Source organism: Myodes glareolus, chromosome 6 (assembly GCF_982192425.1).
Source record: "Myodes glareolus chromosome 6, mMyoGla1.1, whole genome shotgun sequence".
Classification (NCBI taxonomy): Eukaryota; Metazoa; Chordata; class Mammalia; order Rodentia; family Cricetidae; genus Myodes; species Myodes glareolus.
Window position 1 is genome coordinate 19,017,051 of NC_142031.1, and position 22,416 is coordinate 19,039,466.

The 22,416-nt window shown below is 52.3% G+C and overlaps 2 protein-coding genes across 6 annotated transcripts; both read right to left on the reverse strand.

The window, feature by feature from the left end:
- Positions 1–19: 19 nt before the first annotated feature.
- Positions 20–4,417, reverse strand: Gale (UDP-galactose-4-epimerase). Of its 4 annotated transcripts, XM_085690490.2 has the most exons (12): positions 4,313–4,353; positions 4,026–4,148; positions 2,642–2,767; positions 2,433–2,548; positions 2,078–2,191; positions 1,654–1,830; positions 1,272–1,385; positions 1,124–1,190; positions 965–1,050; positions 797–874; positions 520–634; positions 20–418 (listed from the first exon to the last, which is right to left on the reverse strand). In XM_085690490.2, the coding sequence occupies exons 3-12, from the start codon at positions 2,760–2,762 to the stop codon at positions 360–362; spliced, it is 1,047 nt and encodes a 348-aa protein (XP_085546616.1). In that variant the 5' UTR covers positions 2,763–2,767; positions 4,026–4,148; positions 4,313–4,353; the 3' UTR covers positions 20–359. The 4 variants fall into 4 exon arrangements, with proteins under 4 accessions (XP_085546616.1, XP_048299189.1, XP_048299187.1 ...); XM_048443232.3 differs by lacking the exon at positions 4,026–4,148 and having other exon boundaries at positions 4,313–4,417; XM_048443230.3 differs by lacking the exon at positions 4,026–4,148 and having other exon boundaries at positions 2,642–2,770; positions 4,313–4,398.
- A 2,680-nt stretch (positions 4,418–7,097) lies between these two features.
- Hmgcl (3-hydroxy-3-methylglutaryl-CoA lyase) lies at positions 7,098–21,493 on the reverse strand. Of its 2 annotated transcripts, XM_048443226.3 has the most exons (9): positions 21,358–21,474; positions 17,652–17,735; positions 16,267–16,374; positions 15,581–15,676; positions 14,111–14,259; positions 11,396–11,459; positions 9,919–10,107; positions 8,803–8,928; positions 7,098–7,678 (listed from the first exon to the last, which is right to left on the reverse strand). In XM_048443226.3, exons 1-9 carry the CDS (start codon positions 21,415–21,417, stop codon positions 7,577–7,579), a joined length of 978 nt encoding a protein of 325 aa, XP_048299183.2. In that variant the 5' UTR covers positions 21,418–21,474; the 3' UTR covers positions 7,098–7,576. The 2 variants fall into 2 exon arrangements, with proteins under 2 accessions (XP_048299183.2, XP_048299185.2); XM_048443228.3 differs by lacking the exon at positions 16,267–16,374 and having other exon boundaries at positions 21,358–21,493.
- Positions 21,494–22,416: the final 923 nt, after the last annotated feature.

The window sequence follows — 22,416 nt, forward strand, 5'->3', positions numbered from 1 at the left end:
ACCATCTGTGAGACTCTGCCCCAGGATAAGAAAACGTTTTTATTTTAAATACTTTGAAAAGCTCAATCAGCAGTATAAGTTAGTGCCTGGGAGAGGCTATGGTCCCAGACCCCTGGCCCTCGCAGGCTCTAGGGGTCCCACGAGCTCCTGGACCCTGGAGGAGATGGGCTGGAAAGACCCAGGCTTCTTCCTGGTTAGTGGAGCCAGGCAGAGGTTGGCCTTGGAGGGCTGAGCAGGCAGCTGACATTTGAGGTAGGGTGGCCTCAGCTTGGCCCCAGAGCATAAGGGTACAGGGTCCTGAGGAGATTGGAAAGCAGGCAGCTGCTCCTCTTTCTTTCTGGTCCCTGGTAAGGAGGTCCTCAGGCCTGTGCCCCAAAGCCTGCCGGGTTCTGCTTCTGCCAGCGCCACAGATCTTCACCTGTGCAGACAGAGGTGGTCAGAGCTTGCCCGAAGACAGCCCAGGCCAGAGTTGCCCTTTCTAGCCTGTTCGTCACCCTTCCAGGAGAGGCCGACACTCACACATCCTGTCCAGCCCCAAGGCTGCTGTCCAGCCCAGCTCCTCGTGGGCCAGGCTGGGGTTGGCATAACAGGCTGCCACGTCACCTTCCCGCCGTGCCACCACCTTGTACGGGATCTGTAAGGAAGGTAGTGGATGCTTAGGTGAACAGGTCCTGGGCCTGAGGAACTGCCAGCGAGAGCTGTGTCTAGAGCAGCACCTAGCACTGAAGTTCAAGGTGGCGGGAGGCGGAGTGTGTGCTGGGGTGTGCTGGGGGCCTACTGCACGGGTGGGACCTACCTTCTTCCCTGAAGCCTTCTCCATGGCTTGGACCATCTGTAGGACAGAGTAGCCTGTGCCAGTTCCCAGGTTGTAGATCTGACCAGAGAACAGAGGATGTTGGATGGGGTGACTCATGCACCCCACATTCGCCCTGGATTCCAACCCTTGCCCTCACTGGCTTCCTACCCGGCAACCACATTGCTCCTTCAGCTTCTTCAAGGCTGCTATGTGGCCCTTTGCCAGATCCACCACATGAATGTAGTCCCTTACACCTGTGGAGGAAGTGGTCAATGGGAAGTTTGTGCCCTCAGTCGTCCCCCCCCTTCTTCTGACTCTTAAGCTCACCTGTCCCATCCTCTGTGGCATAGTCATCACCAAAGACATTCAGAGCCTCTCGTCGCCCAATTGCCACCTAGGGCAGAGGTCAGGTCAGCTTCCTCAAGGGCCCTGTACCAGCGGTACTCCAAGGTGCCCTAGGAGTATCCCCCGTTACCTGGGAGACATAGGGCATGAGGTTGTTGGGGATGCCCTGGGGATCCTCGCCGATGCGGCCTGAGGCGTGGGCGCCCGTGGGGTTGAAGTACCGAAGCAGCACCGCGTTCCAGGCCTGTGGTGCAGGTCAGACAGTGGGGCTGGGGCACACGCAGTGAGTCCCAGCTCAGTCCACAGCCGGCTACCCCAGCGTGTCCATTCTGAGTTCTCTATGAATGAGCGAGGGGTGGCACCCGCGAACCACCTTAGGTGGTTCACCCTGCTGTGACCTTAGGCAGGGTATTGCCACGTCTGAGCCTCTGTCTCCGTGTGGTGGGAGTGTCCAGGGTCCCAATCCTGGCCTCAAGGTGAATGGGATGAAAGCTGGGGCAAGAGGTCCTCACCGAGTCTGCGTGGCACAGGTCCCGGATCATCTCCTCAATGAAGAACTTGGACTTTCCGTAGGGGTTGGTACAGCCCCCGGTGGGGTGGGCCTCATCCAGAGGCAGATACTGGGGGTTCCCGTAGACGGTGGCTGAGCTGCTGAACACCAGGTTCTTCACTCCGTGGGCCCTCATGATCTGGCCGTGGAGGGGAAGGTCAGTGGCCTGCGCCTCACCAACTAGTCCCATCTCTTACTCCACCCCAGCAGGGTGGGGCTGAGGCGATGGGCGCGCTCAGTTACAGAGAGGGAAACAGGCTGGGAGGTAAAGAAAGGCACGTGTCCAAGATAACACAGCTTGGGTCATTCTTCCACACAGGCCCTATTGTGGCCAGCATGCCAGGCCGCCTGGGACCCAGCTGGGGTCTGTGTCCCCTTCCTCTTACCTCCAGAAGCTGGATGGTCCCTGTTAGGTTAACTCTATAATAATCCAGAGGTTTCTGCACCGACTCGCCCACAGCCTTGAGCCCAGCAAAGTGGATGACGGCCTTAAAGCTGTGCTGCATGGGTAGAGCAGGGGTCAGAGGAGGCTCTGTAGCCTTGGGAACGCTCCTCCCACCTGCCAAGCAGCAATCACCTTTGTTTGTTTGTTTTGAGACAGGGTTGCTTTACGTGGCCCTGGCTGTCCTGGAACTTGTTATGCAGACCAGACTGGCCCCAAACTCACAAATGAGCTGCCTGCCTCTGCCTCCCAGGAGTTGGGTTTAAAGGCATGTACCCCCACATTCAGCTAGCACCCACCTTCTTAAACAGGTGCTGTAGGGCTGCCTGGTCCAAGATGTCCATCTCCTCAAACTCCACAGAGCGGCCTGTCAGTTCTTGGACCCGCCGCAGGCTCTCAGGCATGGAGTCCCCTCCTGGTGGGCAGGGAGAGGCTGTCAGCATTAGAAGATGGGGCCCTGGACACAGCCCCTCCAGAAACCACTCGTTGCTTCCCAGCCAGCGCTCACCACGAATGGCATTATGGAAGTTGTCGATGACCACGGGTGAGTAGCCTGCCTCCAGCAGCTCCAGGACTGTATGGCTGCCAATGTAGCCAGCCCCACCTGTGACCAGCACCTTCTCCGCCATGAGGTCTGCTTAGAGGACATAGAGTTTCAGAGGTGGCTGAGGGTGTCTGATCAGGGCCTCCCTCAGGGATGCTGGTCCCCTAACCTCACCTCAGAGGATGCACTTGTGGGCCCCAAGGAGGGGCTCCAGAGTCAGCCCTAGGTCTGACTGGATAACTGTCGCTTTCTGGCTATTTCTGGTTGAGGCGTCCCTACTCTCTCCAGGCCATAGCTTCTACTCTATGACTAATTATTGCACACATACCATGTGTTAGGAGGACCCCAGTGAGGTGATTTGGAGGTCTGCCACCTTATATATAGAAGTCAGACATGTCCCATGTCATATTGTCTAGTTCCCATTGATATGGGGGTGGGAAGAGGGGCCTTTTGAAGATCCACCCTTCCTGCCTCCCTGTCTGGAGAATGGGCAGTCCTGGGTAGAAGAGATCATGGCTTCAGGATTAGAATGCAAGAATTTGAAAAACAGATCTGTCCCTATAAACTCAGGCCCTCTCCCAGGAGCAGACACTTCCTGGGTTTGGTGACTAAAGCTAGTTCTCCAACAACCCTTCCCCTGAAGGTCAGTTGGCAGGAAGCAGAAAATGCAGTAAATGCCTTCAAGGGTGGGGTCCTGAGCCAGGGCAGCCAAGCCCAGCAGCCCCAGAGCGGATGGGGCTTCTCCACCCTGGGGCAGCCAATAGCTCAGCTTTGGCCCAGCCGGGTCACTTCCCGGCTAGAGGCAACATATCCCGCCCAACTTGGGGCAGCCGGTGTCGACGTGGATTTGGCCCGCACTCCACTGCCAGGTGTGCATCCCCGCCCTGAGCAAACTGCTGGGCGGACAGAAAGGAAATCCACACAGTGAGGCCTTTCATTCTCGCGATCTGGCCTGCCCATCTCTCTCCAGGCTGCCTCAAGTGGCTGCTGGGATCATTCTGCTGCAACCCATTGGACTGGGCGCCCACTGCATGCCAGACTTACTACCCCGCGCTCGTGCGTTCCTCCCTTCCCCCGAGTTTCCCCCACATCTGGATGAGGCAGGTGTTTCCAAAGCACTTGGGTACTAAGGTCAGGATCCGGAGGCAGTCTGCCCGGGGTCACAGAGCAGTGAGAACTGGGCTGGCAGGGAGTCCTAGCCTTCTCCCCGCTTCTCCCCGCTCCTCCCCGCTCCTCCCGCTCCTCCCGCTCCTCCCGCTCGGCGCACGGACTCGGTGTAGCGGTCACCGAGGGGCCCTGGAGGCAGAAAGGCTGCTCTGAGGCCACTCCGCTCCAGTCGGGGGCTGACCTTGGTCAGTTGTCCCCTCCTCAGTTTTCCCAGTCTGTACAATGGAGGGGAGAGAACGCTGGGCATCAGGAGCCCGGACGCGGCTTTTGGTCCTGGGCTGGGAGCGCGAGTGGGGAGCCGGGCCTGGAATGAATGGGTTCGGGTGGCCCCCACTACGGCCGCGGGAAACGCGAGCAGAAGGGGCGGGCCTGCCTCTGTCTCGAACACGACCCTCTTGGAACTCCCTCGTTCCCCGCCGACCACAGACCCTTCCGCGACCACTAAGCCCGTTATTCTGCTACCCAAACCTGCTGAGGATCCCGCGCTGGCTCCAGGTGCCGCCTCCCGCGACCTGCGCGGCGGCCCCTTTAAGAGCTGACAGCCCAGTGTGGCCACGCCCCCTTCACGCCCTCCAGAAAACGTGTCTGTTGGGTTACCTGCTCTACGGCGGCTCTGAAGGGACAGAAGACCTACACAGACTTCGGACAGCTCTGCAGTTCGTTTCCATCGAGGGCGGAAGTGAGGGACATGGAACGTCATCCTGTGAGTCGCAGACTGGCAGACTGCGGAGGAGAAACGGCCTGCACGGTGGCCTTCCTCGTCCTCATCCGTGGCAGCTGCACCCCGGATGATTGCAACCTGTTCCACTCTGAGCCTTTGGCTTCCGAGTTTCCGCTCATCTGCCAAGCCGCCAAGTCCTTCGTCGGGCTGCGCTATTTGGAGTGCATGGCTGGTCCGGACTGAGACCTGGATCCAAGCCCACTTTGGGAAAGAAAATAAAACCCTGGAGCGGAAAAGAACCTTTAAATCCTCAGTAGCAATTGCTTGCCCATCACTGAGCCACTGCCTCGCTCTCTCCCTCAAAAGTGTGTCTGCACCTATCCACCATATAGCAATTCAAGACACGGTTTTGTCTCGGTTAAAGTAAGAAGCGGGGCTGGAAGATGGCTCCGACCACTTTCTGCATTGGATCTGAGTCCTTTTCCCAGCACCCACATACCGCCTATTATTTCCATGCCCGCTCTGGCTTCCGTGGCCGCCTGCACATTCCTGACGTTCTCGCACATATAAGCAAAAATAAATCTTTCCTGGTGACACAGGCCTTCAATCCTAGCACTTGGGGGGCAGAGACAGGTGGATTTCTGTGAGTTAGAGGACAGCATGGTCTAGATAGAGGGTTCCAATCCGGCCATGAATGAACAGTGAGAACCTGTCTCAAACACAAAAACTTAAAAAAAAAAAAAAAAAAAGAGGCGGAGCTGGAAGATAGCGAATCAGTGAAGGGCACTTGTTACTCTTCACAAACTCCTGCAAGTGCAGTTCCAGGGGATCTACAACCATTCTGTCTTGGAGCTCCTGCAGTTCAGACACACACACACACACACACACACACACACACACACACACACACACTTCTTCAAAGTGGGAAGGAAAAGCTTCAGGAAGGCTCAGCAGTTAAGAGCTGGTGCAGGTGCTACTTTTTCTGAGAACGGAAGTTCAGTTCTTAGCACCTAGCCTGCTTGGTACACAACTGTCTGACGCAAGTTCCAGGATTTCCAATCTCTTCTGGACACTGTAGTCCCTGCACTTACACATGCACATACCCACACACGAATGCATGCATGCTCATGTGTGTTCATTCGTGTGCATGTGTGTGTGTAATTAGAAATAAATCTCAGGGGCTGGAGAGATGGTTCAGTGGTTAAAAGCAATTGACTGTTCTAGAGAACCAGGTTCAATTCCCAGCACTTACATGACAGCTCACAGCTGTCAGTAACTCCAGGGGATCCAACACCCTCTATACAGACATGCATGAAGGCAAAACACCAATGCACATAAAACTAAAAGTAAAAAATTTTTAAAGATTTTTTATTTATTATGTATACAGTGCTCTGGCTGCATGTATGCCAGCATGCCATAAGAGGGCACCAGATCTCATATAGACAGTTGTAAACCACCACGTGGTTGCTGGGAATTGAACTCAGAACCTCTGGTAGAGCAACCATTACTCTTAATCTCTGAGCCATTTCTCCAGCCACTCAAAGTAATTTTTTTTTTTAAAAAAAGGTCTGCCTTTAATTCCAGCACTTGGGAGGCAGAGACAGGAGGATCTCTGTGAGTTTGAGGTCAGCCTGGTCTACAAGAGCTAGTTCCAGGACAGGCTCCAAAGCTACAGAGAAACCCCGTCTCGAAAAACCGAACAACAACAACAAAAAAAGGCCTGGTAGTGGTGTTGCTTTCTTTTAATCCCAGCATAAATCAAGAGGCAGTGGCAGATGGATCTCTTTAAGTTCAACATCAGCCTGGTCTACAGGTTGAGTTCCAGGACAGCCAGGGTTTCAGAGAGACCTTGTCTCAAGAAACAACAACAAAAAAATCTTAAAAGTAATTTTAAAAGAGGCAAGAAGTCAGGCATGTTGGCTCCTGCCCGCAATCCCAGCACCTTGAAGGCAGAATTGTTGAGTTCAAGGCCAGTTTAGACTACATATCAAAACCAATGTAGAGTTTATGGAGATTGCAAGTCCATGAGGATTTGAGTTTGATACCCTAAACTCATATAAGACTTTTTTAAATTCAAGCTGGGGCTAGAGAGATGGCTCAGAGATTAAGGACACTGGCTGTTTTTCCAGAGGTTCTGAGTTCAAATCCCAGCAACCACATGGTGGCTCACAACCATCTGTAATGAGATCTGGTGCCCTCTTCTGGCCTGCAGGTTCAACACTGCACACATAATAAATAAACAAACAAACAAATAAATGTCAAGCTGACCATTGTCTCCATTTGAGCATGGGAGAAGCAGGGACAGATGGATTCAGATGGATTCCTGAAGGGAGGCTCACTGGCCAGTTAGCCAGTCTACCTGGCTAGGTTCAGGCCAATAAGAGACCTGTCTCACTGCTCCAGGAACAGAGGCACAGCCTCAAAAGCAACTCCTTAGGTCTCGGGAATTAACCCAGAGTCATGATTTCCAGTCACTGGACCTGGGGCTCAGTGTGAAGATGAAAGAAATCCAGGGATGAACCAGTCAAAACCTTCACTCTTCCTCAGAATGACCTTCTTCCCCCACTCATAAACAGATACACATTTGCATGATTGGATATTAGAAAATTAAACCTTTAATTACATAAGCTGTTTTCAAAAATCATGTACAGAGTGAAGATTTCCCAGAGATGCTGGGCTTGGCAGATGGCCAGCACAGCAGATCAGCCCCCACCATTTCAGCAAATGCTCTGCTGCTTTAGGGGGAAACTGTTCTGTTTTCCGATGAGACACACAGGACCCACAGTCATGGCAGGGTGGACATCAGCTCTGTTTGCTAGCGGATTCGCCCAGGAGACCCAGGGCCATCCCAAACCAGTGCTCAGGCACTCAGCCCTGGGGAGCTGGCCCGCAGGGAAGGGGGACTTCCAGGCTCCAAGACCACTCAGTCGCCCCAAGGCCTGGCAGATCCTGCCCTTTCTGTCTAGAACCTTTGTGATACCTGCTCATTTGTCCGCATTCCATTTCCCCCAGCAAGGAATCATCTGAGCATGCCCACCTCCCCCAGTCCCACGCCTCAGGTGAACAAGGGCTCAGAGTTTGCAGGTGGCCTGTGCCACTTTGGAGCTGGTTTTTCTGCTCAGGGCTTGACAGATGAAGTCCCCAGCTTCGAGGAGTTTCTGGAGGTTCACACCCTGAAAGAAGTAAGTTAGAGGATGAAGTCAATCAGGGCCTGGGATGTTGTGTCCAGCAGGCACCAGGGTTCTTTCTTCAGAGTGGCTGTGGGACCTCCACCAGAAGAGGGCCTTATTAATCTTGTCTCATCTCCGTTCAGGGTCTAGCACAGGGCCTGGCCATGGAAATGTAATGTTCACTTATTTGCTTTTGTGTCTTTTTTTTCCTGTGCCAGGAAAGGTACCCAAACCACTGCTCATGCTGGACAGCGGTTCTAGTACTGAACTGCATCCTCCCCCTACACAACTGTAAGAGCAGCTGCTATCCGCTGCTGAGTGCCCAGCGCTAAAGGGCCTCACCACCGATCTACACCTCTGGCCGTACATTTTCTTAATCCTGTAACAACAATACATTTGCTGCCATGACTAGAATTAGGAGAGATGAAATAATTTGAGGTTGCACAGCCTGTGAGGAACAGATTTGGGTTTTAAACCATCAGATCTTAAAGCAGAGACTCAGTGTGACTCCTGTGCCACCACTGATGTCCCTACAGAGTCTGGTGGAGCCCCGGGCGCTAATTTCACTGTCCTCATTTCGCAGAGAAAACAGGCTGGGGGCAGTGACCCACTGCAGGCCATGAAGTCACCTCTCATGGCGGCTCTTTCCTCCCTTTCTGGGGCCTCCAGGAACTGGACTGTGGACATCACTCTGAGGTCTTAGTCTCCCGTGCTCATGATCAAATTCCCTTCTGCCATGCTGCTCCCTCTGCCAGAGACCCCTCTCCTCATTCCATCTTTGGCTGGCTCTTTCTCATCCTTGGAGCCTTAGTCTACTCCTTCTAGGCCACCAACCAAGCCTCTCCTACTGCTGAGACCCTGTCTACTGGTTCTTCATATACACACCCCATGCTGCTCTGCCAGGGTCTCTAACCTCACAAGGGCCCGATCGCTGTATCAGCCATTTTCCACTCTCCTAGAGGATTGCTTAGTCTCTTCTCTGCTCTCTCAGAAATATAAAGCTCCCACAATCCCTGCCCTTCTCCTAAATGCCACCCACCCTAAGGATGCCCATATGCCAATCCTCTGGCTCCAGTCCAGGACTGCTTAGTTCAGGGATGTCACCACCAGGGGGCAGGCAGGCTTACCGTGTGAATCCCTAAGCCAGTCAGCATGTAGACCAGGTCCTCTGTAGCCAAATTCCCTGAGGCCCCTTGTGCATAGGGACAGCCTCCGAGTCCCGCCACAGAGGAGTCCACAACGTTCACTCCCATCTGGAAACACAAGGATGGTGAGATGTGGCTGCCGGAGCCTGGAGGCCACTGAAACTCTCCTCATAAGCCTCTTGCCCAGGAGTCAGGAATTCTGCCAAAGCCATTCTCCTGCCTGCGATTCTACCAGGGGGAATCCACTGAGGGACAGAGTTTCTCTCCCTGGATCAGTAGCCTCCTTTGCTAGAGGAACTTCCCACATCTCTTCAGCTGACTCCTGGCTCCGCTTATCCCTTTGGGGTTGTCCCTATTGGGCCACCAGTCTAGCTCCTCAGTTCCAGCGACAATGGCACTGATAGTGGACTCAGCTTCTTTGGAGGTGTGTTGTCTTGAATAGAGTCAGAGAAATGGGAGGTTGGGGGTCTCAAAAGGATCTATAATGGGCTAGTGAGGTATGGCTCAAGGGGTAAGGTGCTTGCCAGAAAATGTGACAACCTGAATTTGGTCCCCAGGCAGAAGGAAAGAACCAGCTCCTTAGTTGCCCTCTACCTCCACAGGTGCCCACATATCCTGTAAGGTCCTCAGGTGGAACACCAGCTATAGCCTGATGCCAGCATGGAAGCCAGCACCAGAGGGCGCCATTGCAGCAGGTTGCACCTGCTTACTCTCGCTCACACTACTGCCGCCAATGCCGCCTCCTTGTTCCCTGAACATGGCAAGTATGCCCTTCAGGCCTCTGCACCTGCACAGCATCCTCTAGTGTCCAATAAGTCTCAGTGACCTTCTGTGGAGAGCCATTCCCTTAACCTGGTATGTCTCCATCTGTGGCCTCAAATACTTTTGCTTCAGTATTTTTTCCAAGACAGGGTTTTTCTATGTAGACCAGGCTGGCCTTAAACTTACAGAGACCTGCCTGGTTCTGCCTCCTAAAGTGCTGGAATTAAAGGTGTATGCCACCCCCCCACCTCATCAATACTTTTATTAATAAATAAAATGAAGCTGGGCTGCTCTGTCACATGCCCTCTTGGGGAATGGGCATATGGCTTTCATTACCTGCAGGGCTACCAAGGTGTTGGCCAGGGCTTGACCATAGGTATCATGGCAGTGGACAGCCAGTGCAGCCACAGGCACCTCACGCAGGACAGCAGTCAGCATGTCTTTCATGAGTCCCGGGGTGCCCACACCAATGGTGTCCCCAAGGGAGATCTCATAGCAGCCCATTGAGTACAACTTCTTGGCAACCTGGAAAAGCGAACAGACACTTAGAGGATCCCAGAGCCAGCGTGACTCTAGGGCTCAGAAGCATGAACTCTGCCCAGGCAGTTCACCTCTCTGGGGTGCTGTGTTCCTGTTGGGGCCCAGGTCCTGACCACTCCAATGGAAAGGACAAGCATTGCTCACAGGCTGGGAGACAGCCCAGAACAGAGGCAACCATGGCAGCGGCCGTGACTCCTCTGCTTCCTCCGCAGTGGCTGACGGGGATCAGGAAAAGGCCTTCCTTTGGCAATAGGATCTGTGGACTGTGAGTCTAAGACACTAGCTATGTACTTTAAGGAGCCACAGGGAACTATGTAACTTTATAGAAACTCATTTGCAACTGGTCAGTCGCCACAGAGCCTCAGCAGCCAAAGTCACCCCTGCAGGAGGCTGCTCTGAGCAGAGGGAAGCGGTGGCAGGAGACACAGATGTTTACTGCTTACACAGATGTTCATCCTGATTAATGACACAGTGACATCCCATCCTTCACCCCTGCCCATGTGCCTACCAGGTGACAGTAGTGGCAGGCCTCAGGGGTCATGTGATGCTGAGTTCAAAAGTTCCAACTCTGTAGTCCACTGTCTACCTGCTTTGGGGGTGTGACTTCTCTGAGCTTCAATTTCTGTTTCTGGGACGTGGTGATGGGCTATAGGGAGGGCAGGTGACAACAGGAGTGGGGTGCACAGACCAGGGAACAGCAGCCACTGGAGCCCCCAGCAGCCCTGGGGTCATCTCTCTGGCTAGATGCCACAAGGTATTGGGGAAGAACAAAAGGATTCTATAGAACGCAATGGATGAGACCCTAGCTGCCATCAGCACCTTAGGTGGCCAGTGACTTGCCTCCTCAGCTGCTCATGGAAGAACAGCATCAAATAGGCAGTGAGGTTTGCTGGATGAAAAGGCTGAAGTTCCTGGGTTACTCACACCCTGGTCCTATGTTGGGTCCTCCTCTGTGTAGCCATGGTTACTAGTCAAGAGGATGTGTGTGGTCTCTCACCTACTACAAGGAATCTGGGGACTTCTGGGGATACCACACTGGCAACCGTGCCTCAGCTGATGAGACTGGAATCTGAATGCAGGGCTTTCAGGTGGGGTAGAGACCTGGCAAGGAGGCGGCCTGAGGGGCAGGTGCAGGCTGTGATCTCAGTGTGAGTGTGTGTGTGTGTGTGTGGGGGTAAAAACAGTGTCCTACTGGGGAAGGGAGGCGAGGGCACCTGTGCATGCAGGTTGGCAAGGAAGCCAACCCTCTCAAGACCTTGCCCACTGCACACACCTCAGCTACTTTAGCCGGGGAGACCTTCCCCTCATAGGGGCATCCGAGGGCACAGGAGACATACCTGTGGAGAAACAGGAGGAACGGTGTCAGTGACCCCAGCTTGTCAGCCATCAGGAATGCCTGGTGACCATTTGACACACATCCCTGGTGAGGCCACAGTAAACATGAAGCTGGGCAGGAGGCCCAGTACTGGGTGAAAGGTTAACTCTGAGTGAGAGAAAGGCTCTTTGGCCTAGTTTCTGGGCGGGAGAGCTAGAGAAGCCTGCAGGGAAGGCGGGGCTAAGAGGCCACAGCTCCAGAAGCAGGGTTGCAGTGGTTGAGAACTCACAATAGGTACAAGGAGCCAGAGCGCCCCTGAGCTGTCTGGAGGGGCAGCCCCACCTGCTGGGGAAGATGGATCAGTATTCAGGTCACCAGGGCCAGGATGAACACACAGGTTAGCACAAGAAGACAAGAACAGATGAGTTGGTATCAAGGCTGGGGGGCCCGATGGCTCATCTACTACTCAGTTGCTGTTTCCTGAGATGAAGAGGATGTGCCAGGCCCTGGGCAGAGCCCTGAGAGGACCCACGAATGGGCCCTCGCCTCCAGAAGCATGTTCAAATCAGGAAGATGGCAAATAAGACTGCAGTCACATTAGGAGGGGGAGATAATTCCAGAAAGAGACGCGTCGTGAAGGACGCAGCAATAGGAGGAACCACGAGCAAGCCATGCAGCAAGGGTTGCTAGGCAGAGCTCCCTGAGGCCATGGGGCCAGAGTTAGAGAGGGGAGGGTCTTCAGGAAGCATGTTTCCATCAAGGCCAGAATCTGACATACCAAGGATAGAGCAAGGGACAGAACATCTAAGGCATGGGGAGAGATAGGGGCAAAGAAGGAAGACATGAGACAGGAGGGGAGCCCAGGCCTGACCCACGATAGTCGTGTGGTCGGTTCTCAGCACCCCTGCTGGCACTGGAGCATCTTTATTGAGTTAGGCTGAGGGTGGTGGTTCAAACCAGTAATCCTAGCACCTGGGAGGCTGAGGCAGGAGGATTGCCAGCCTTGGTGACATGAGTTCTAGGCCAATATGAACCTAAAGAATGAGATGCTATCAGAAAAAACCAAACTGAACCAAAAACCCAAACCCTTCATGGTCAAGTAAAATATTCTACTAAGAGATGGAACCAGGAATGGAGGTGCATGTCTTTAATTCCAGCACTCGGGAGGCAGAGGTAGGGAGATCTCTGTGAGTTCCAGACCAGCCAGGATTACACAGAAAGACCTTGTCTCAATAAACAATTAATTAAATAAAGTATATCAATCAAAATAAATTAACATTTGCTGGATCAACATTCCAAAACTCTTGGTATGCTTTCCACCTTAATTTTCCTATTTACTCTGACATTGCTAAACAAGAAATAGTGGTTGGTGGCACAGATATCTGACCCCAGCACGCAGGAGGCAGAGGCAGGCGGAACTCTGAGTTCAAGGTCAGTCTGGTAACAGAATGAGTTCCAGGATAGTCAGAGCTACATAGTGAGACTGTGTCTCAAAACAAGCAAACAAAACCAAAACAAAACAGCAACAACAACAAAGTAAGAAAGAAAGGAAGGAAAAAGAAGAGAAAGAAGAAGTTAAAAGATTCACCAGGACAGAGCACAGCCTGGGGGACACGGCTGGAGACCCAGCTTCCCTGCTTCCACCTGCTTATCGGGTCTTGAGCATCTCCTGTGTGTCAGGCCCTGCGAAGGGAAAGCACAGCACCCAGGAACTGCAGGAAGTGCCCTGCCCTGGGAGAGAGCACAGCCCAGTGTGGTGAAGGCGGCTGCAGAGCTAGACAGCTAAGTGCCATGTTTCAAGATGTCAGAAGACTTTGGAACCCCAAAGGAGGGGCGCTGTCTCCTGTTGGGGGACAAAGAAAACCAAGTGGAGCTGACATCCATGGAGGACCTTGCAGGTGAGTGCACAGGCCTCATGGCAAGAGACAGAAGGCATGTGGCAGGGGGTTAGAGGCTCCACCAGGGCTGGAACACAGAGCCATGAACCATTGTTCATGCTGCAGAATGCCAGGGTGATGCGCATGGGGTCCTGAACACAGTAAGCTTCCCTCGCTGTGCTGCTCTACAGCAGTGGTAGAGCGCTTGCCTAGCAGGCTGCAAGGCTTCATCGGTGCTGGGTCTCGGCCCCAGCTTGAGACAGGGTTTCTCTGTGTAGCCTTAGCTGTCCTAGAACTCAATCTGTAGACCAGACTGGCCTCAAATTCACAGAGATCTGCCTGCCTCTGCCTCCTGAGTGCTGGGATTAAAGGTGTGCACTACCACTGCTTGGTCCCAGTCACTGTATTTTGTTGTTGTGTTGTTTGGTTTTTGTGTTTTGAGACACATTTAAAGGCATGCACTAGCAGGCCCCAAGCCACCAAGGCCTGGCTTCCCAGTAAGAATCAAAACCTGGGGCTGGGCATGGTGGCACATGCCATCCCAGCACTGAAGCAGAGGCAGATGGATGTCTGTGAGTTCCAGACTGGCCTGGTCTACACCTGATCAGTCACCAAATTTATGTCTGAGAGAAACCCCAGCTAATCTTCTGCCTCCACTCCCTCGGAGAAAGGTTCAGTTGTGGAGTTTGGGTTGCTCCCGTCCAGCAGGAGTCTGAGGTGGAGAGACGGGTGGGTGGGAGAATCTGGTCCATTCCACCAGGACACTGAGGAAGCAGCCCTGCAAGGCCTGACTCACCCTCTCACAGGGATGCTGGCGGCCTGTGCGGCCTTCATGACTCCATCAAAGCGCTGGAAACTCTCTTCTATGGAGCAGTTCACATTCTTCCGCGTGAAGAGCTCAGAGGCCGCCCCAAAGATGCTTACTTCCTTGGCTCCTGCAGCTACCTGCCAACATCCAGGTGAATACCTTCAGCGCCCTGCTCCTGGAAGAACTGGTCCCATGGCAAAACCTTTCTTGTGGCAAGTTGGATGGTATGTGACTGTTACAGGCAGCACAGCATATAAATATCCTTTAGGGAATAGGCTGGGGCAGGCGAGACGGCTCAGGAGGTAAAATGCATGTGCTGTCAATCCCGATGACCTGAGTTCAATTCCCCAGGACCCACACGGGAGAAGGAGAGAATCAAGTCACTCAAGTTGTACACTGACCTCCATATGAGTGCCACCGCACACACGTATGTGTGCACGCACATACACAGGTAGGTAAACAAATTTAATAATAATAAACAAATTATGTGGCCATCCCAATATCTAGTTCCCCAGAACATGACCTTACGTGGAAATAGAGTCACCACAAATGTAACTAGGTAAAATGAGGTCAGAATGGAGCAGGATGGGCCCCTAATCCAGAATGACCGGTGTCCCTAAAGGATGGCTGTGGGAAGAAACGCGGAGGGCGACCTGGGGGTGGAGGCGGGCACTGGAGGGAGGCATGTACACCAAGCTATACCAAGGCTAAGTGCTCATCCTGGTCACTAGAAGATGTATGCGACCCCCTGGCCTCCAGAACGTCAGACAGTAAAGCGATTTCTGCTATAGTTTGCAGTATTTTGAAACTCACAGCAGATCTGGGAAACTTATATTCAATTAGAAAACAAACCAAAAGGCTGGGGAACGTAGACATTACAAGCGGCGGGGGTTGAGCAGCCACTGCAGAAGCACCCAAGCTCAGCGCTGGTACCCTTCCCTAAAGCAGTGAGCGATGCGTGCTGCAGAGGGCACAGCACTTAAGAGCGCTTGCTGCTCTTGCATGGGATCGGGGTTGGATTCCCAGCATCCACAACTGTTGTAACTCCAGTTCCAAAGGACCTTATGTCCTCTTCTGGTCTCAGCAGGCATTGCATGCGCACGGTGCGCAGACATTCAGGCAAAACACCAGAACATATAAAATTAAAAAAAATCTAAAAAATGAAAAAAGAAGTGGGTGATTGCAGGCCCTAATTGTTATATACAGCGAGCGCGTGTCTCTCGGGCTCTTACTGAGCACTGCCTAAGGGAAACAAATGGGCTCAGCTGTAAGCACCATGCTCAGTCCTCCTTCACGGGCAGATCTGAAGCTCACAGGTTAAGCAATTTATCAAGACAACAGAGCAGTGAGTGAGAGGGCTGGACTACTTCACCCTGGTCCCCAATCTGATGCTGCTCAGAGGGCCATCCCAGGACAGGACCGGTAGATGAGGCAGGACCTATATGGTCAACCTCTTACCGCTTCCTCGAAGCCTTTCACATTTGGAGTCAGGACTGGATAGTTGACGCCAGGAAACTTCTGAATGCCCTTCAAGACTTCAGAGTGGTCAGCCATCTGGGAGCCAAAGAAGCCAAGAGCTCAGTGCTAGAGAGACCCTTCTCACCACTGAATTTTCTGTTTCCAATACTCTCCCTATTTGTCTGACCACTGAGGGCTCAGGAGACATCCTGGGCAGTGTAACCTTGGCAGCTCCTATGGTCAGTACTGACAACTCTGTGGTACCCTCAGTCACAGCCAGCAGCAGCCACTTACCCAGAACCTTCTCTGGTGGGCCCTGGACACCACTCCCTCTGCATTGCCTGGCACTCACTGTCATGGTTTGCCCACCCTGTGAAGGGGTCCTTGCAGCAGATGGGCATGGGGATTGTATGTGCTAGGAGAGCCTCAGAGGCCACCTCTATTTTGAGAGGGCAAAGGCCTCACTTAGCAAGGGCTCCAATAAACCAGGGCAGAGCCCAGACTGAGGCAAAGCCCCTGGCTCCCAGGTTATGTCCTTCCTGTGCTACACAGTGCTGAGACTCCTTGAGACCCCTGAAGCCAGGGACCTGGGAACCTATGCTTCCGACAGCCAGTGGCTGCAAGAGCAAATGGGGGGACCCCCACCATCCCATCTGGGACAGGCTTCTTCTGGAGGCTGGGCTCACCTGGGGCACCCACTTTGGAGAGACAAAGCTGGTGGCTTCGATAACGGGGAGTCCTGCTTCGGAAAGCATGTCTATCAGCTTGATTTTCACTGGGGTGGGTACAATGTTCTGTAACAGACAGAAACCCAGAAAAGGCAAGTCGGCAACACTGCTACCGAAAACGACCATTTTCCTCCGATGTAGACTCTTCCTGAACTCGATGTGCTGGTTTATGACCCCATCATAAACTGAGAGCAAGGTGCCTGGGTTAGAGTGAGCAGAAATGAATCCTCTGCTCTGAGTGCTGTGGATGGGTAGACCCCAAGTACCACGTTTTTCTCTCACACAGCTTCTTTTTCTTCCTTCCCCACATCGAATCACTCAGCAGAGCCTATGGATTCCTTTCTAATCTGCCCCCAAGATCCCAAGTGTAGTATGGCATGGCCTCCCTCTGTCAAGTCAGTCTAAACTGGAAACTTCCTGAACTGCAGTCTCCAGTGCCTCACTTTCCTGCCCAAAACCATCCACGAGGGGCTGCAGAGACAGCTCAGCAGTAAAGACTGCTTGGAGGACCCATGCTCAGTTCCCAGTACTCTAGCTGGGCAATTCACAAATGCCCATTAACTTTAGCTCCAGGAGATCTGATGCCCCCTTCTGGCCTCTATGGGCACTGCATGCATGTGGTAGGTATACACACACAGGGACAGACAGACAGACAGACAGACACACACACGCACACACACACATACCACACAAATAAAAATAAACCTTAAGCTGGGTGGTGGCAATAGTGCAAATAAATAAATATTTTAAAAAAACTTTTTTTTTTTTTAAAAAAGCCTTTCATGGCTCCTTGGTGCCAGTCAGTAGGATTATGGTACAGATCCTGACAATTCCCGACCTGCCCGTCATCTTCCCCAGGTTGTAAGCCATCATGTGGGTACTGGGAATTGAAATTGGGTCCTCTGAGCAGGAAGCACTCAGAACCACGGAGTCAATGTCTCCAGTCCCCTCACAAGCCACACATCAAGTGCTCCAAAGCCACACATGTTGCTACCATAAATGGTGTATGAGCCACATTCAAAGTTATCCTTGGCACATGAGCCCTGTGTGTACAGACTGGACACGTGACTCATACTCAGGTGCAGAACACTCCCACTTTTGAGGGAGTTTTATGCTTCTTTCTAAGTAAATACATCCACACATACCTAGGCCTATTTCTTCCACATAGGAGTAAAGTTGAATATATATTCTGTTTTGCAGCCTGGCATCATCTAATATTCTTGTATTAATAGCTGCATAATATTCCAGCTTCTCAAAAGTCCATAATGTACCTGACCCAGCTTCCCTGGAATGCTCCAAACAGACACGTGAGCCATCGTTCCTGAGCCCACTTCCGTCTTTACCTTTTCATTCTGCAGACCATCGCGGGGACCGACTTCCACGATCTTCACCTGCTTCGGGAAGGCACCCATGGATGACGTGCCAGCCTTTGGTTTAAAAGAGGAAACCCAAGTGTCAGGACTTAGCACAGGACCACACAGAACACAGGCTCTTCCTTCGCTACTGCAAGCAGCCAGTTTCTCCCTATTTAACTCCACCTGGTCTCTTTCAGGATTAAGACAAAAAAGCAAAATGTGCTTTGGGCAGGAATGAGCAAGAAGCCGTGCATCCAGACAGATCCTCCTCTGGTTCAGCACCGCCGCCTCCCATTTGACAGCCTCCTTTCCACACTTCTCATTCAGCAATCCCCAAAGCCCACACTGCACCAACACTCACTTGACTCTATCCTGTCTGTCTCTGCGAAAGGCATCACCTGCGCCCTGCTGCTCAGCTGGACTCTGACTCACCCCTTCCTCTAGTCAACCTGCCTTGGAGGCTCTGACCTCATTACTCACCCCTCCTTTCTGCTCCATTCCCTTCTACCCTCTGCCCAACACGTCACTATGCTCCAGTCCAGCAGGGCTGCCCTCTGCCTGGAATGCGCACCGATTCTTACACCCATCAATCACTAAGTGAGTCGGGGCGCCTTCCTCTGATCTACTATTCCATCACCTTTGGTACTTTGTATTTCACAAGACTACAACGAATGCTTTCCCTATAAGCCGGGAGACCTTGTCTCTCTCCGCCCCCATCTCATCCTGGCTGGCACTGTCCTGGCAATGCATTCAGTCACATTACGGGAACAACAAATGACGCACGAAGGGTCTAGTGTCCAGAGGACACCGCTGAGCACCAAGAGGAGTTAGTCTCAGACCCCACAGCGGTGATGAGGATATGACGGCTTTGCTAGCTACGTTAAGGCTTCTCTAAAGTCCAATTCTGCACTGATGGATGACGTGAGGGACATCAGGTCTGAGGAGATGACATCCCCAGCAGCTGAAGAAAATATTTTTTCCAAAAATTTAAAGCCTTTAGTTCACTGTGCATCAGGTCTGCCGCAAATCTTCCCCTAACCACCTACAGATTGTCAATTGTTTATTTATTTTACGTGTTTGGGTATTCTGTCTGCATGTATGTCTATTCGCCACGTGTGTGCAGTGCCCTCATAAGCCAGAAGGTATCAGATCCCCCGGACTACAGCTACAAATGGTTGTGAGCTGCCAGGTAGGTTCTAGAAACCAAGACGGAGTCCTCTGGAAAGAGCAGCGATCACTCTAAACCGCGGAGCCACCACCTCTCCAGGCCTTCCCCCACCCCAAATAAACATCCTGCAATGGGGCAAAGGGAAAGATGCACTGCACAATACACCAAGGACTCCAAGCCCATGCAGCCACGAGTCAGCTGCAACACCTCCGCGCCCTTGCAGTGGCTTTGGTTTCTGGCAGACCAAGGGGACAAGGCCCTGGATTACAAGAAGTGGGCGAGCTGAGTGAAGGTCCCTGCTCCTGGAGTCTCCCCTCAACTGAGACGGTCAGCCTCTGCTGGTGTATCATCCCAAAATGACGCCAGTGGAGCTTAAGTGTCAAGGGCCAGGAACTTGGCTCTACCCACTGCTCTTCCCAAGGCCCTGGGACATAACAGACTCAGCAAGTAAAGGCTGAGGCAAAACATGCCTCCTATTTTCTTAGGAACAGTTGACCTCAGCTCTACTTCTTTCGCTATAACTGCTCTTCAAATAACAACAAAGGCCGGGTGTGGTGGCTCACACCCCTAATCCCAGCACTTAGGGATGGAGGCAGGAGGGTCCGAAGCTCAAGGGTGTCTCTGGCTACCTAGCAAATGTGAGGCCAGCCTGAGACAGGAATGATCTTATTTTTAAAATGTACCCAGAGGCTGAGGAGATGGCTCAGTCACTGGAGTGCATACTGCTCTTACAGAAGACCCGCGCTGGGCTTCCAAACACACGTCAGACAGCTCACAACTGCCTAAGTTTAGCTCAAGGAACCTGATACTCTCTTCTGGCATCCATGGGCACCTGCATGCACACATGAATTTATATAATTCAAAAACACATAAATGGTGCTGGAGGGAAGGCTCAGCAGTTAGGAGCACTTGATGCTTTTCCTGAGTTCAGGTCCCAGCACCCGTGCCAACTGCCTATAATTCCAGCCGGCCTCCAAAGGCACCGGAACACACATGGTACACATTTACACGGACAGGCACACATAACAAACCAATAATAAAAAACAAAACAAGAGGCTGGAGAGATGGCTCACTGTTCAAGAGCACCGGTTGCTCTTCCAGAGGAGCTGGGTTCAATTCCCAGAACCCACAACACAGCTCCCAACTGTCTGCGACAACAGCTCCAGGAGAGCCTGCACCCTGACACAGACGAAACACCAACGCGTACGGAATAAAATTAAATAAAGGCAAAAACAGAAACCACGGCTGACAAGAATTAAGACACTTGCTGCTAAGTCTGACGGCCTGAGTTCCAGCCCTGGAACCCACACAGTCGGACAAAACTGGCTCCTGAAAGTCGGACGGCCTTTGAACTTTCACTAGGGTACGCTCACATATAAACAAGCAAATGAATAAATATAATTAAAAACCAAATAAAAGTGAAAAGTGACGGCTTTTCATTACATTCCATTACACCAGGTTTTTAAAAATGATTACGATCTAGCTGGGCATGGTGTAATGTCTGTAATCCTAAAGGCAGATGTAGGCTGACCTATCTCTGTGAGTTTGAAACCAGCCTGGTCTACATCATGAGTTCTAGGACAGCCAGAGTTACATAGAAAGATACTCTATCTCAAGTAAACAAAACATTACTGTCCACCATCTCATTTCCTAACCTCTTAAGTTGCAGTTGGCATTTTCATTCGATCCCTGAGCAATCAGTGGAGTTGGGTAGACTAAAGATACAGAAATGGTTTTCTGAGAGAGACCACGAGATGCAAAGGAAGTAGTTTTCCCAAGTACTGATTGATATACTGCCTAAACTCAACAATAATAAGCCCATCATTGAGCTGAGGATGTAGCTCCGTGGTAGAGCAGTGAAGTGGGAAGCTAATCCCCCCAAACCACAACTCCATCAAAACACCACCCATGACTGATCACTCACTAAATCACCCTGAGACAAGCTATCCATTTCATGTACAAGCAAGCTGAGTGAAATCCGTCACTCAGCCTTGAAAGTGGCAAGCTCATCCGGACACCAGTTCGCGGTTTAACCAGCACTCCTTGGCCCTTTCCCTCCCCTCACTGTGCGTGGGAGAAGACCGAACACCAGGATCGCACAGGCTCAAAGTACAGTTCCGAGGGACTCCCTGCCCGACCCACGCGATCCACGTTCTCCGCGGGAGTTCAGAAAAGCAACAAGACCCGGGGAAAGCGGCAAGCAGGGATGCTTTTTTCCAGGTGGGCCGTGTTTTTCACTAATGAAGGGCTGGGGAGATCCGAAGCTCAGTTAGGGAAAGGAGCCAGAGCCACCGTAATGGAGTTAGGACACCCAGGATGATGTCCCAGGTCTCCACATTGACAGAGGGTTGCTTGGCTTCACAGGCCTTAGTTGCCCCGTTTCTTGCAAGGGATCTGAGCCAGACCGGCTGGATCCCGAACTCTCAAGCCCTCCCGGATTCGGCCCCTGGAGCTGCCCCACTTCATCTGTCAGAGCAGCCGACGAGGCCCACCCGACCCCGACTGTCTCCCGCTTGGGGCACTTACAGCCCGGAGGGACGCCAAGCCCACCAGCCTTCGCGGGAAAGCTCTCCTCACTGTTGCCATCTTTGCCCAGAGTTCCCGTGGCCACACCCTCTGGGTCCCACGTGACTGCCGATCGCTCTTTGGGCGGAAACAGGCATAGGGCGGGGCCTTGTGCGTGACGTGAGATTCCCAGAATTGGCTCCACCCCCACCCCACCTCTGTTTTCTTTCCCTGCTGGTTACTCTGGTTCTTCTCCGCGCCACGGAACTGTTTTTTGGTTTTGTTTTGATTTTGGTTTTCTGATTCTATGTAACCCACACTAGCCTGGAATTTACATATCATCCAGGTTGTCCTCCTACTCATGGAAATCCTTCTGCCTAAGCCTCCCGGATGTTGACAGGAGTAAGCCACTACGTCTTGCCCATTCAGTATTTTCCAGGCTTCTGTTATAAAACACAAAGGAACAAGGAATATAGAGATGGTTAAAACTTCAGTCGGGTATGGTGACGCATGCCTGCCATCCCAGCACTCCAGAGGCAGAGGCAGGACTGTCCCCAAGTTTGAGACCAGTCTGGTCTTTATAAACAAGGTTCAGACCAGTCAAGACTTCATAGAGAGAGAGGCTTTGCCTCTAAAAACCAAATCCAACCAAAGGGGGGAAAATGAGGAAATGTAGTGAAAGTCTCTCTTCCTGGGTTTAGAGTCTGAGAGGTACGGAGAGAAATGTCTAACTGTGGAAAATGTCTAACTTTGAAGCTGAGCCGCAGTACACCGATTTTCTGTTGTGTTCTGAGCTGTCTGCATGTGTTCTGAGTTATCTGCCACCATCTTCAGGCGGCATCAGCTTCAGAGAAAACATGCCGTGATGGATTCATGAAGGAGTAAGAGCGATCCAAGCGAAGAGTTTGTCAAGTACGAGGCAGTAGAAGATTGAAAATCCTCCCCTCCTCAAGAATTAGCAGAACCCTGGGCTAGAGAGATGACTTGGTGCACAGCACAAGGTCGTGAACTGAGATGCCCCGGTACCCGGTACTGGCGGGCATAGGAGTGCACGCCTTGAATCCTAGCACTTGGGAGACA

Coding starts and splice junctions, on each gene's coding strand:
- Hmgcl (XM_048443226.3), bottom strand. CDS start 21,417: ATGGCAACAGTGAGGAGAGCTTTCCCGCGAAGGCTGGTGGGCTTGGCG. Junction 17,736..21,357: donor GCTTGGCGTCCCTCCGGGCT/GTAAGTGCCCCA, acceptor TTTAAACCAAAG/GCTGGCACGTCATCCATGGG. Junction 8,929..9,918: donor ACACCTTGGTAGCCCTGCAG/GTAATGAAAGCC, acceptor TTGTGTTTCCAG/ATGGGAGTGAACGTTGTGGA.
- Gale (XM_048443232.3), bottom strand. CDS start 2,762: ATGGCGGAGAAGGTGCTGGTCACAGGTGGGGCTGGCTACATTGGCAGC. Junction 1,051..1,123: donor TGCCACAGAGGATGGGACAG/GTGAGCTTAAGA, acceptor CTTCCTCCACAG/GTGTAAGGGACTACATTCAT. Junction 419..519: donor CTTGGGGCTGGACAGGATGT/GTGAGTGTCGGC, acceptor CTGTCTGCACAG/GTGAAGATCTGTGGCGCTGG.